The 13,742-nt window shown below is 49.2% G+C and overlaps 1 protein-coding gene and 1 long non-coding RNA gene across 2 annotated transcripts in view; one reads left to right on the top strand and one right to left on the bottom strand.

The window, feature by feature from the left end:
• LOC144276354 (uncharacterized) overlaps window positions 1–7,974 on the bottom strand; it is a 35,652-nt gene extending 27,678 nt beyond the window's left edge. The window contains exon 1 of the long non-coding RNA XR_013348230.1: window positions 7,931–7,974. This is a non-coding gene — a long non-coding RNA (uncharacterized LOC144276354). The remainder of the gene's footprint in view (window positions 1–7,930) is intronic.
• A 731-nt stretch (window positions 7,975–8,705) lies between these two features.
• Window positions 8,706–13,742, top strand: part of NUFIP2 (nuclear FMR1 interacting protein 2) — a 29,181-nt gene continuing 24,144 nt past the window's right edge. Inside the window, exon 1 of the mRNA XM_077836336.1 lies at window positions 8,706–8,943. Coding sequence (XP_077692462.1) covers window positions 8,706–8,943 — 238 coding nt within the window. The remainder of the gene's footprint in view (window positions 8,944–13,742) is intronic.

Here is a 13,742-nt window from a genome sequence, read left to right as displayed (position 1 = left end):
CCCTCGATCTGCTCGCTATGCCCCTACTTATACATCCCAAAATGCCATTGGCCTTCTTGGCAACAAGGGCACACTGCTGACTCATATCCAGCTTCTCGTCCACTGTCACCCCTAGGTCCTTTTCCGCAGAACTGCTGCCTAGCCATTCGGTCCCTAGTCTGTAGCGGTGCATTGGATTCTTCTGTCCTAAGTGCAGGACCCTGCACTTATCCTTATTGAACCTCATCAGATTTCTTTTGGCCCAATCCTCCAATTTGTCTAGGTCCTTCTGTATCCTATCCCTCCCCTCCAGCGTATCTACCACTCCTCCCAGTTTAGTATCATCCGCAAATTTGCTGAGAGTGCAATCCACACCATCCTCCAGATCATTTATGAAGAGATATTGAACAAAACCGGCCCCAGGACCGACCCTTGGGGCACTCCACTTGATACCGGCTGCCAACTAGACATGGAGCCATTGATCACTACCTGTTGAGCCTGACAATCTAGCCAGCTTTCTACCCACCTTATAGTGCATTCATCCAGCCCATACTTCCTTAACTTGCTGACAAGAATACTGTGGGAGACCGTGTCAAAAGCTTTGCTAAAGTCAAGAAACAATACATCCACTGCTTTCCCTTCATCCACAGAACCAGTAATCTCATCATAAAAGGCGATTAGATTAGTCAGGCATGACCTTCCCTTGGTGAATCCACGCTGGCTGTTCCTGATCACTTTCCTCTCATGCAAGTGCATCAGGATTGATTCTTTGAGGACCTGCTCCATGATTTTTCCAGGGACTGAGGTGAGGCTGACTGGCCTGTAGTTCCCAGGATCCTCCTTCTTCCCCTTTTTAAAGATTGGCACTACATTAGCCTTTTTCCAGTCATCCGGGACTTCCCCGGTTCGCCACGAGTTTTCAAAGATAATGGCCAATGGCTCTGCAATCACCACCGCCAATTCCTTCAGCACTCTCGGATGCAACTCGTCCGGCCCCATGGACTTGTGCACGTCCAGCTTTTCTAAATAGTCCCTAACCACCTCTATCTCCACAGAGGGCTGGCCATCTCTTCCCCATTTTGTGATGCCCAGCGCAGCAGTCTGGGAGCTGACCTTGTTAGTGAAAACAGAGGCAAAAAAAGCATTGAGTACATTAGCTTTTTCCACATCCTCTGTCACTAGGTTGCCTCCCTCATTCAGTAAGGGGCCCACACTTTCCTTGGCTTTCTTCTTGTTGCCAACATACCTGAAGAAACCCTTCTTGTTACTCTTGACATCTCTCGCTAGCTGCAGCTCCAGATGCGATTTGGCCCTCCTGATTTCATTCCTACATGCCCGAGCAATATTTTTATACTCTTCCCTGGTCATATGTCCAACCTTCCACTTCTTGTAAGCTTCTTTTTTATGTTTAAGATCCGCTAGGATTTCACCATTAAGCCAAGCCGGTCGCCTGCCATATTTACTATTCTTTCGACTCATCGGGATGGTTTGTCCCTGTAACCTCAACAGGGATTCCTTGAAATACAGGCAGCTCTCCTGGACTCCTTTCCCCTTCAAGTTAGTCCCCCAGGGGATCCTGGCCATCCGTTCCCTGAGGGAGTCGAAGTCTGCTTTCCTGAAGTCCAGGGTCCGTATCCTGCTGCTTACCTTTCTTCCCTGCGTCAGGATCCTGAACTCAACCAACTCATGGTCACTGCCTCCCAGATTCCCATCCACTTTTGCTTCCCCCACTAATTCTACCCGGTTTGTGAGCAGCAGGTCAAGAAAAGCGCCCCCCCTAGTTGGCTCCTCTAGCACTTGCGCCACGAAATTGTCCCCTGCGCTTTCCAAAAACTTCCTGGATTGTCTATGCACCGCAGTATTGCTCTCCCAGCAGATATCAGGAAAATTAAAGTCACCCATGAGAATCAGGGCATGCGATCTAGTAGCTTCCATGAGCTGCCGGAAGAAAGCCTCATCTACCTCATCCCCCTGGTCCGGTGGTCTATAGCAGACTCCTACCACTACATCACTCTTGTTGCACACACATCTAATGCATCGGATGCATCCGATGAAGTGAGCTGTAGCTCACGAAAGCTTATGCTCCAATAAATTGGTTAGTCTCTAAGGTGCCACAAGTACTCCTTTTCTTTTTGTCCTGAATTGGCACTCTCAGTTGGGTCCCGCCAGAACCAGCCTTGTTACAACATGTAAGGTAGGAGCTAGCTCTGAATGAAAGAGCTAGTAGTGCCACGGACTGTGCCCAAGCTCTGTGCCTGGTTGTGGGATTATTTGTCACCTGGAGTGGATGTGGAATTTGGGGACGATGCCCTCTTCCCTGTGCATGAGGCCTAGCAGACTGGTCACTCACAGACGTCAGCAGGAACAGCTGCAAGGAGGGAAAACATGGGAGAAGAGGGGGCGGGAGGAGCTGAACTTACCATTTCCCCTCCAGAGGAGCTTTGGAGAATGCAGTCCCTGTAGCTAAGTATGTTTAACACATTGTCTAACAAGCACAACATTGTTCACGTTATTGATCTGAGGCTTAATCCAGCTTCAACGGAATCAACGGGAGCCTGGCCTGGCCCTTATTCCTGAGTCACCGACATTTTGCCAGACTGAGAGCTGAATGGGGAATTTGCCACGGACTGCAGGGAATGCCCCTGTAACACTGCACGCAGTGGCAGAGGGTGAGTGCCAACCTCAGGGCAGACTGCTAGGAAGCAGGGCACAAACCCCAAATCGGCGGTGAGTTCAATACTTAGACTCCACCAACCAATTATCACGTGTAAACTCTTCAGACACTATAACAGGCTAACCCAGGCTAAGCAGCTGCGGATCTCTTGCTTATGCTGACAAACACTTTGCCCCTCAGAGTCCAAGCAGCGTAGAGATACCAAATTCCTTTTGTTTGGGATTTTTTATCTCCCTCCTGCCCTGTACTCTGAGCTGCAAACTCAGCTGGTGGGGAGAGGAGAGGGAGAGAGTCCACTTGCACAACTCATCTTCATGGGGAGGAGAGCAGAACAACAGAAGATTTTGGTCCTATTGCTGACAATATGTAAGGAAATTCCAGTTGCAATGTCTCACAATACTCTGTCTGGTAGCCCCTAAAAAGAACAAATTGCAACTACCTTTAATATGGACAGACAGATCACAACAAGAAATGCAAGACCTTTTTTTTAAGAAACCAAGTGTTAAGCTGCTGTGTACCTTGTAATGTGTAAAAAGAAACTCAAATAGTGTGGAGGTTTAGCAAAGATCTCATTATGTTTCAGATTCCCCAAATCTCTAATAAGAAAAAATGTAAGTGTGGGAGTTAGAATTATGGTGGGAGAAGTTTTACCACCTACACAACAAAAATGCCCTCTGCTGTTTGATTTGTATACTGTCAACTACATTTTGTATAAATCACATTTGTAATCTGTAAACTCTGTGGGGCAGTGACTGTCTTTGATAGTGCCCAGTGGGGCCCAGATTCTGACTGGCATCTCTGGGCACTACTGAATTATAACTATTAAAATTATGTATATTAAGGTTGCAAAGTCAAGCTCTCAAAAGTTAGGTAATGTCAGTTTTACGGTTATCTGTGAAAGGTTAATTCAGCCCCCTTGTGTGGAGGCCTTATGATTAAGGCTGCGATTTAGTCACGGAGGTCACGGAATCCGTGACTTCAAAAGACCTCTGTGACTTCAGCCAGCGCCGGCTGGGAGCTGCGGGGTAGTCCTGCAGCTCCTGGCCACCGTGAGGGGCAGGGGAGAGCCCCGCAGCTCCCCGCTGCCACTCCCAGCCACCACAGGAGGCAGGGGGGGATTTGCTGCTCCTGGCCACCGGGGGTGGCAAGGGGGACCCGCACTGCTCCCGGCCGCTTTGGGTGGCAAGAAGGACTCCCACTGCTCCCCGCCCACGTGGGCGTCAGGGGGGACCCGGCAGGGACAGGGCCGTCCCAAGGTGGATGTGGAGCCCAGGACATAGGCGCAGAGTTTCTAATCTGCCGGGGGAGGGGGAGGCTCCCCCCAGCTCTGCCCAGGCCCCACCCCCACTCCATCCCTTGCCCCAAGGCCCCACCCCGCCCTCCTTTTTTCCACCCCCGTTCCGCCCCACCTCTTCCCTGCCCAGTTCCACCTCCTCCCCTGAGTGTGCTGCGCCATGCCCTTGCTCCTCTCCCCTTCCCCCAGCACCTCCTGATGTCGCGAACAGCTGATCTGTGGTGGGCAGTAGGCGCTGAGAAGGAGGGGGAGGCACTGATCGGCAGGGCCCGCTGGCAGGGATGAGGTGCTGGGGGGAGGTGCTGATCGGCGGGGCCCGCTGGGGGGAGGTGCTGATTGGCGGGGCCTGCTGGCATAGGCAGGACGCAGGGTGGTTGTCCCGATTTGCCATACCCAAGGGACAGCTCTGCCTGCCCCATAATGGAAATAAGGCATACATTTTTAACAGTGAGAGTAATTAACCATTGGAACAATTTACCAAGGGTCAGGGTGGATTCTCCATCCCTGATGATTTTTAAAACACCATTGTAGGTTTTTCAAAAGATCTGCCCTAGGAATTATTGTAGGGGAGGTCTCTGGCCTATGTTATCCAGGAGGTCAGACTAGATGATCACAGCGGTCCCTTCTGGGCTTGGAATCTATGACAACCCCCAGCCTGCCTTACTGATCTCCTTCTGTTCCTGACCTCCCCAGTTTGTCCTGTCCTCCTCTGCTTCTGTCCCTCCCCACCCTGCTCCTGTCTCTGCTCTGCTACTCACCCCGCTGCATTCAAGTCAAGGTGCTTCTTCCTTCTCCTCCATGCTGCCTGTATACCACTAGAGAGCATTTTAAGAGAAAAGGAAAGACAGTCTCCCTACTCTAAGTTCTAGTACTAAGCACCACAGTGGCTCCTGAGGCCCAGGAACAGCAATTGCAGGGAAAGTAGTGCTAACCCCTGGCGCCCAGAGAGCTGCAATTCTGCCAAATGTTGGTGGATTTCACAATGCAGCAAAAAGCAGCTCTCTAACTCCAGAATGACACCCCCGCTCTAGTCAAATTTCAAAGTCCCCGCTGCAAAGCATTGCTACAATTTTTCAACAAAACCACTATCATAATTGTTTAACCTTGGCAAAACAGCCTATTTTCCTCTAACCGTGTTCTCAGAAATGACAGAATCATTTTTGATGAAGCTTTCCAGAAAGATTTAGCCTGAGGCAGACACCAGCATGGAAAATGTCAGCCCAAACAGTTAAAATTTGGCAAAATACAAGGAAATGAAAACTGTCTTTCTTACAGCAGAAAGTATTAGGCAACCTTAATTACAGGTGTTGTTGCCTGCTTCTCATATCATACTAAGAATTTTCGAATTAGATCCTAAAAGGCATTAAACACAAATACAATACTGGAAGTTATAAGAATTCACAATTTCAATATAAATTTCAATATCAAACACATTTAAAATATATTTTAATGACAACCTAAAAATATAAAGAACATATGTATGTTACTGGTTTTATACTTGAGGGTTGAAGAGTCTCTTATTTAAGAAGCTCTGTCATCTAAAAATACTCCTGCAGCTACATTTTACTAATATAATTTCAAAAATGGTAAAGAATAATTCTGAGTAAGATATATTTTTGGTACTTCACATTTTTAGTTAATTTTAGTGCTGGTGAAAAATGCTGACAAACAGCCATGAGGACTGAAGGCCTCCGTTTCTCCGTTCTAGGTGTAGTGTTCTAGGTGCCATGCAATGAAACCATTCAGGTAAAGTTCTGATTAAAAGCAACATAAAAGTTGGCATGACAGACAAGTGTAACCTGGAACAGCATGTGCATTCACTGGCAGAGCTCTGAGCGTAAACTTGTCAGTGTTGTTCTGCTTCTAGGCAAAACTATAGGCTTCCCAACTTGTCTGGGTGTCAAATTGAGCCCAAATACTCTGTACAGAGTAGTCAACATGACACGAATGGCATGAGAACACTTTTTATTTTGGAAGGCTGTCCCTAAAATAGGCTGTTTAAGGGTGAAAAGAGAATAGTGACGGGGCAACAGGTTTGTATAATTGTTGGTGGTGCCCAGAACGGGTTCAAATCCTGCCCCCCTCCCCCCCCATCTGCCTAAGGCTCTGGGAGAGAGTTTGGGTGCGGGAGGAGTGCAGGTTCCGGGCTGAGGCAGGGGAAAGACAGGAGGTAATTGTCCTGATCTGGTCAGCACTGGTGAGGCCTCAGCTGGAGTACTGTGTCCAGTTATGGGTGCCAAATGTTAGGAGTGATGTAGACAAATTGGAATGTTCAGAGGAGAACAACAAAAATGATAAAAGGTTCAAAAACCCTGACCTACGAGGAAAGGTTAAAAAACTGGGTATGCTTAGTCTTGGAAAAAGGAGTCTGAGACATGCCCTGATAACAGTCCTCAAATATGTTAAGGACTTTTATAAGGAGAATGGTGATCAGTTGTTCTCCCATCCACTGAAGGTAGGACAAGAAGTAATGGGGTTAATCTGCAGGAAGGGAGATATAGGTTAGATATTAGGGAAAACTTTCGAACTATAAGGATAGTTAAGCTCTGGAACAGGCTTCCAACTGAGATTGTGGAATCCCCAACGCTGGAGGATTTTAAGAACAGGTTAGGCAATATATGTAGACCATCCCTGCCAAGGATGGTGTACATATATTTGGTCCTGCTTCAGGGCAGGGCACTGGACTAGATGACCTCTTGAGGTCCTTTCCACCCCTATGTTTCTCGGATTCTATGTCAACAAAATAATTCTAAGCCAAATAGTGCATAAATAACACTTATTTTCTTCCTTACTAGTACTGGTAATAACAAGGGATAGATGTTTCCTACTATGTGGAAACTTTTCTCACTAAAGACACTCTCCTTGTAGTTGTTTTCCTCCTTTGTTTTGCCAAATTTTGTGTTGTACATGATTGAAGAGTTGCACGGGTACTTAAGTGATGAGATCTTGGTAAGAGGGTCCCTGAGTGTTTGAGTGATGAGTTATTGATAGCTTGTTGTGAATGGTGCAAAGCAAGGATACAACATCCTGCAAAGGTCATGGAGAATCTTGTCTGTCCCACATGTAACCATGTTTTGAATTGGTCTGACCTAGCATGTTCACTTACAGTATTTGCTGAATCTTTGTATATTGACATCAATGTGAGACTCCATCATTTCTATTTTGTGTTTTGTTTAGTTGGTTGAGCGTGCTTTCATCTGATAATCTGCTACTGGAGTTCTAGAATAAGACAGTATGTCCCAGCTCTCTCAGCCTACTCCTGTAGTTGAATTAAATTTCTTTCTGAAGAAGCTGTGACCCTGACCAGGGGTGTTGGAGAGCCATTGAACCAAACTGTAAACCCTGCATATAATGGAAACCTCTTCAAGCAAGGGGATGTGGCAGCACCCACAGCACCCCTAGTTCCAACACCTAAGACTCTGACATCTTAAATAGTAAGTGTTAGTGCAAATACAATAATTTATAATTTGCTAATTTAAATCCCTGGCTCAATCAATTTCAGTTTGCTAATTTTAAAAGTTATTTAAACTAAATTCTGCTAAAAACATACACCCATGCAACCTCACTGACGTAAAAGGGATTGCCTGGAAAGTGATGGCAGGATTTGGCTCATTTATGTTTAAATGAGTATTTGCTTCTTCCCAACCTTCCTATTCTTCCTCTAATTTGATCCTGCAGTGAAGTCATAATCTGAATCAGGACATGACATTCAGTTCTAGGATGTGAGATTGTAGAGTTGCAAAATAGAATTATGACAGACTTTTCTGCAGAATCGGAAGAAAGCTTTTATTCAATCCTTGAATCCTGAAATAATAGCAATGGGAATACAAAAAATGACCGGCCAAATACACTGTTTTGGGGTGAGTTCTTTCCCCCCCTAATTTAACTATTATTAGAAAAAAACATGGGAAAATATCCAACCCCCCTTTCATTTAAACTAGTCCTAAATCAGAACTTTCTCTTAGCAGCAAAACTGATCTTACCTGCAGTGTTTCATTTCCTTTTAGAAACTTTAAATGTTGATTCTTCCCTGTACAAAGGAAAAATTGGTTAAAACTGCACTCTGCCCTTTTAGAAAATTACACAGACACTACCCTGTGGAGTTTTATAATCCCTCCATGGAAATGAAGAGATTAGCATCTGAATGCAATGCAAAATGGATCCAGAATACAAAATGATTTGCAGGCTTCTTTAAACGTTTGCATTATTTATCTGTGTGAATGACTGTCCAGTTGGGTTGCTGGCATTTTCCTTGTGCTTCAGCTCCCCTCCTTCGTTAGAAAAATAAACTAAGGAGAGAATCTGCAGTTTGCGAAAGGGGAGGGGAGGGGAGGAAACAGAGTCGATGCAGAGGGAAACCAAAGTAAAAGTACCGATCGGATTGCTCCAGACATGGAATCTGCTCGGCTCCACTGAAACCTGCTTGTCGGTGGGGCGTGTGGAAAGTGCCGCTTGCAGGAAGCAGAGCGAAGGCGGCAGGCAGAGCCCATAGTGCTGACGTTGGAGGCCCCACCCTGGGGAGGTTGCAGAGGGTAAATGGTACGGCGCGGGGGGGGGCTGGGCCGTGGGCGGGGACAGGGGCCCTGGACGCTTCCCCATTGCTGGAGCGGCGCCGTCAGTCTGCGCCGATCCCCCAGTCAAGCGGAGCCCGAGCGCAGGAGCCACACGTCTCGCCTGCCCCGGCCGGAGCGCGAGCCCGTGTGTGCCCGGCGAGCCGCCCCGCGTCCGCACGGTGCCGCAGCCCGCGAGCCCCTTTCGATGGAGGAGCAGCCCGGCCCGCCCCAGCCGCCGCCGCCGCCCCACCACCACCCGCACCACCACCACCACCACCATTACTACTACTACAACCACAACCACCACCACCACCTCCTCCCGCAGAGCCCCTACCTGCCGCACGGCGCCGACGCCGGCCCCAAGGCCGCGCCCAAGCCGCTGCTGAAACATGAGCCCAAGCACGCGGGCCCGCAGCCCCAGGACGCGCCGAAGAAGAAAACAGGTGCGGGAGGCCGGGGGGAGGCCCGGAGGGGGGAGGCCCGGGGCCGGGAGGCCGGCGGGAGGGAAGCCGGGGATCGGGCCCGGGGAGGCGGCCGGGCCCGGGGCGACGGGGCCCGCGGGGGAGAGGGGAACCAAGCCAGGGGTGGGGGCGGGCAGGGATCGGGCTGGGGCTGGGACTCGGGCCGGGGATCGGGGGTCCCGGCGGGCGCGCGGGGGGTGGCCGTGACGGCGGAGGAGGGGAGCGGCCCGGCCGGCGTGACCTTCCCGGCGGCGGGGGCGGCGCGGTCTCGGCGGGGGCGGCCCGGCTCCCCTCGGGCGGGGGCTCGGCCCGGCTCCCCTCCCCCGGCCCGGCTGGAACATTCTCCGCGGCTCTCGGGCCGCTTCCTGTCCGCCATGTTGGGAGCCGGGCCCGGCGCGGGGAGCCGCCGGCCGGGCCTTGGACCCCCCCCCCGCGCCGGCCCCACCCGGGCCCGCCTCCCGCCGCAGCGGCCCCTGGCTGGGCCTGGGCGGGGGCGGCCGCTCCGGGCCCGCTCTGTGGGGCCGGCGGCTCGGCGCGGCCTGCGCGGGGCTCGGCTCAGCGGGCACGTTTCCCGCGCCCCGGCTGGGCGCCGACCGGCGCGGGGGGGCCGAGGGGGTGAGGCGCCCTGGTGGGGGGGGGCAGTGGGGAGGAGGGCGAGGCGCCCTGGCTGGGGGAGGCGGCCGGGGGGCCGCGCGCGGGGCCGGAGGGGCGAGGCGGCCTGGGCGGGGGGGGCCGCGCGGGGGGGCGAGGCGGCCTGGGTGGCCGGGGGTTTGCGCGCGGGGCCGGGGGGGCGAGGCTGCCTGGGCGGGGGGGGCGGCTGGGGGTTTGCGCGGGGGGGCGAGGCGGGGGGGGCGGGGGGCCGCGCGCGGGGCCTAGGCGCTCGGCGGCGGCGGGCAGGGCCGCGTGGGGCGCTGGCGGGGCCAGGCCCGGCGCTCTGGGTGGGACGGGCGGGGGCTGGGTGGGGAGGCCGGGCCGGGCCGGCCCCTGGCAGTAGCAGCACATGGCCGGGGGGGGGGCTGGCACGTTGGGGTGAACCCCGCTCAGCCCGGCTGCAGGGGCCGGCTCCCGCCCAGCGCCTTGGCTTGCAACGTTTGGGCGGCCTGGCCCCGGGCCTGGGGGCACGGGGCAGGGGAGGTTTTATTCCGAATGGAGGTACTCATTTGTGCAGCAAAGATGGCTATGTTTAGCCTCCCCCCCCCCCAGTCCTTTGTGTGAGCCGAGTAGAGACTGGCCCTTTTCCCCTGGGATCCGAGTTGGAGGGGGTGGGAAGTGGAGATGTACAGACTTTACCTTACATTTGTTTAATGTACATTTTGTTCGAAAGCTCCCCACTGTAAGTGAAGACAAACACTGGGTTGTAGGTTCGCCAGCGATTGGAGGGAAGCACCTCGCTTCTCTGGAGTCAGACCTTCAGTAAGCAGGATTAAGCTTAAATTGATTTTATTAGGGCTCCATGTTTGTGACAGGTTCTAGAACATCACATTGAAATATAAAATTTCAGTGCAATGTACATTCAAACACCACTCTTCAGGAAACCTTTTGTGCCCTTCAAATGCAGGCAATGGCAGCTTTGCCTCCATGTCTGGAGAAACTGGGGAATTCTTTAGACTCTATGAGAAAATTTAGCTGGTGTTCTGTATTTGCTGAAGGCTCAAAGAAATTACTCTGCTAATAACATAACAGCAATAGATTTCTAAGGCCCTGATTCTGTGAGTGGAATCTTAGACTCATTTGGATTTTCATCACAATTAATGGGACTCCACATGGGGATATGGGCCCGCCTGCTCAGATCTGGTTGCAGGATTAGGACCTGAGAAATAAAACTCTCTGTACAATATGGGGTCTTTCAGTCTCACAGATCTCAAGTGCTTTTTGGGTATATTGAGGGATTGTTTTATCACCACTGAAAAGCTGCAACCTCGTGGGTGCAGTAGTTTAACAAATAACACAGAAACCCTACGTAATGGTTTAAGGCTGCAAAGTCAAGAATCCCACATTCATTTGAAACTATGGGTGTGACCTTAGACACATTTGAATTTGGCCAGGACACACTGTACATTCTTCACCAGGGCAAGGGTATCATTAATAACGTAAGGGGTCAGGACCTTAGTTTTTCATCTTTTGCCATAGATGGCAATTCCGGCCAATGCAATGCATCTCTCGCCTCCCAGCATTATCCTGGCGTGTACTGAATTAATGCCTCTACTACTGAATGGCTTATTCAGTCATCAGCACCTTTAGAAGTAGGCTACCCGCCTGCCACTACAGACCAAATGTTGTCATTCCTTGGCCTAGTCTACACCTAAAATTTAGGTCAGCCTACCTACATCACTCAGGGATGTGGAAAAATTTTACAGTGCAACATAGTTAGGTCGACCTAACCCACACTGTAGGTGCAGCTATGTTGATGAAATAATTTCTGTGGACCTAGCTACCACCTCTTGAGGGGGTAGATTTACTACAGTAGTCAAAAACACCCTTCCATTGCTGTAGCATGTGTCTACACTACAGTGATGTAGTTGCAGGTGTGCCTCTGTAGCACTTGTAGTGTGGACATACCCTTGGTTTGTGAGAGCACAGGCTGAGGTGGTATAGTTGTGCTACTAAAAAGCCCAGTAACGCTGTTGGCTGGTGGTACGAAATGGCTATGTGCACAGAGGACATTATTTTCTTCTTGAAGAATTAAAACTAAATGAACCGTAAATTCCCACAATGGTCCTGTAATATATAAGAATGTGTGTTCTCATTAGAACTAATGCTGCTCTTATCCCCAGCACAAGAGTGGTTAATAACCTTCACTTATGCCTTTGGGATGTGGGCTTTCAGCACGGCCACCATGACACCACCACTGAGCTTGGAGCATGGGTGTAAGGCGTCGTGCCAAGGGCTGGCAGATCTCTTCCCCTGTCCCGGCATTATTTTGTCTAGCTAGTGTATTTTAAAAATAAAATGTATTGGTACTTGTCCATAACAAGAACAACTGGCCAAATTAGAAAATGTGATATAAGATCACAAATAACACTACACATTCATTAATTCTCCACACAATACAGCATCAGTATTTTAAGCTTCATAAAGCTTCCTGGGAGAGTGACAGCACATTGTCTCTTTGTGATTAGAAAATCATTCCTTTCTGGTTTTCTTACTTTGCCTGCGGATTAGGTATATGTTGCAACTGCTCTGCAATATCTTCTTTTCAATACCCAGGTAAAATCCTAGCTCTTGTATTAGTGGAAGGAAGGCTGTATTCAAAAGTAGAGATCCCAGCCACTTCCCTGGGGGCTTGATTCTGCTTCCAAGGAAGTCCATGGAAAAACTCCCATTGCCTTCAATGGTGTGAGACTGGTCTTTAAGTGATTTTATAACTGGCAGTCCAGATGGTCCTTTAGAGCATTCATTCCAAATACCTCACTTCCATTAATTGAAAACTAAACTGTGGGTAAGGATCTTGATCCTAAATCCATTGAAGTCACTCTGGAATTTTTCTGTTGACTTCATTAGACTCTGCATGGGACTGGGATTCCTAAATTCTGTTCTCAAGGAACTGAAGGGAAGAGTCTCCAGACATTTCTCTGGCCCACAAACCACTTTAATGACAGAAAAATAAAAATAATCCTAAAACTTATCTATTTCCCTGTTACAGAAGGTTATTTGTATGTTGGGTGAATAAGACCATCAGCACAGAAATTTGAAATTGTGTTAGCATCTTTCTGCCAAGAACGGTATTTAAACATGGTTCTCCAGAAAAGTGGTAGCTAAAGCAGACTGATCCCCACCCGCACAGAGTCCGCTCCACACCCACACAGATCACATTGCAGGATTGGGGTCATGGTTTCAAATCTGTGTGGCCAGGGCTTTGTTTTTAAAACTTGTATTACTGATGCTTGTGAAAGTTTTGAACACTTAATGGTATGTTATAGTAAAGTTTAGAAAGCCGTTAGCATGCCATGTGCATTTAGTCTTTTTAAAACGTTCTTTTGCTGGCTACCCAAAAGGCTATTAGGGACTTGGACTGTATTAAAAATAGATGTCAAGGTGCCCCAAACCTGCATGCTAACGAGCCTTACACAAACATCTGCAGGTGAGTGTAATAGGGGACTGATTAGGTATATGGTGAAACAAGCTATTAAGCAAAATAACTGAATAAAAATAACACCCAAGTTAACTTTCCAATATATCTGAAAGCCGTAGTGTGCCTTTGGACTAATGCCTGTCAAATTCCAGTTTAAAAATGCCCTTCTGAGGTCTTCTTTGGGGGTCTCATGGCCAAACAAAACACCTGGAAACATACTTCTGTGTGTTTCTAAAACTTGACAGTGGCAGAATAAGCTTCTCTATTTGAAGTGCATTTTTACAGCTGTGAAGCGAAGACCTTGTATTCCAAGCATTAGCTTAGAGAGAATTTAGGCTGTTCATGTAAATGCTTGAAAACTGGAACTTTAAACTGTTGACACTCTTAATAAAGCCAAAAGCAAAATCCATTAGTTTTTCTCACTCCTGATGCATAGTGGTCTTATGATCATTCTCTTTATTTTGTTTTATTAAATAGTGATGTCAGAAATCTGAGTCACAAAAGGCCTTATACGGTATCTTATCCTTGAAAAGACTTGCTCTCTGCATGTCACCCTGAAACTAATTTTCAATCCTTGGCTCATCCATTAGAATTCCATCAATCTGTGCATCGTTTGGTTGAAGTATTTATGGTCAACAATATGAATACAGTTACATTATTGGAAAATTTATAGCAGTTGCTGATAGTCACACAGTGTCTTACCTTGTTT

The sequence above is a fragment of the Eretmochelys imbricata genome, chromosome 17, assembly GCF_965152235.1.
Source record: "Eretmochelys imbricata isolate rEreImb1 chromosome 17, rEreImb1.hap1, whole genome shotgun sequence".
In the NCBI taxonomy this organism is placed as follows: Eukaryota; Metazoa; Chordata; order Testudines; family Cheloniidae; genus Eretmochelys; species Eretmochelys imbricata.
Note: the sequence above shows the minus strand (reverse complement) of the source record. Positions and strands in the feature narration are given on the sequence as shown.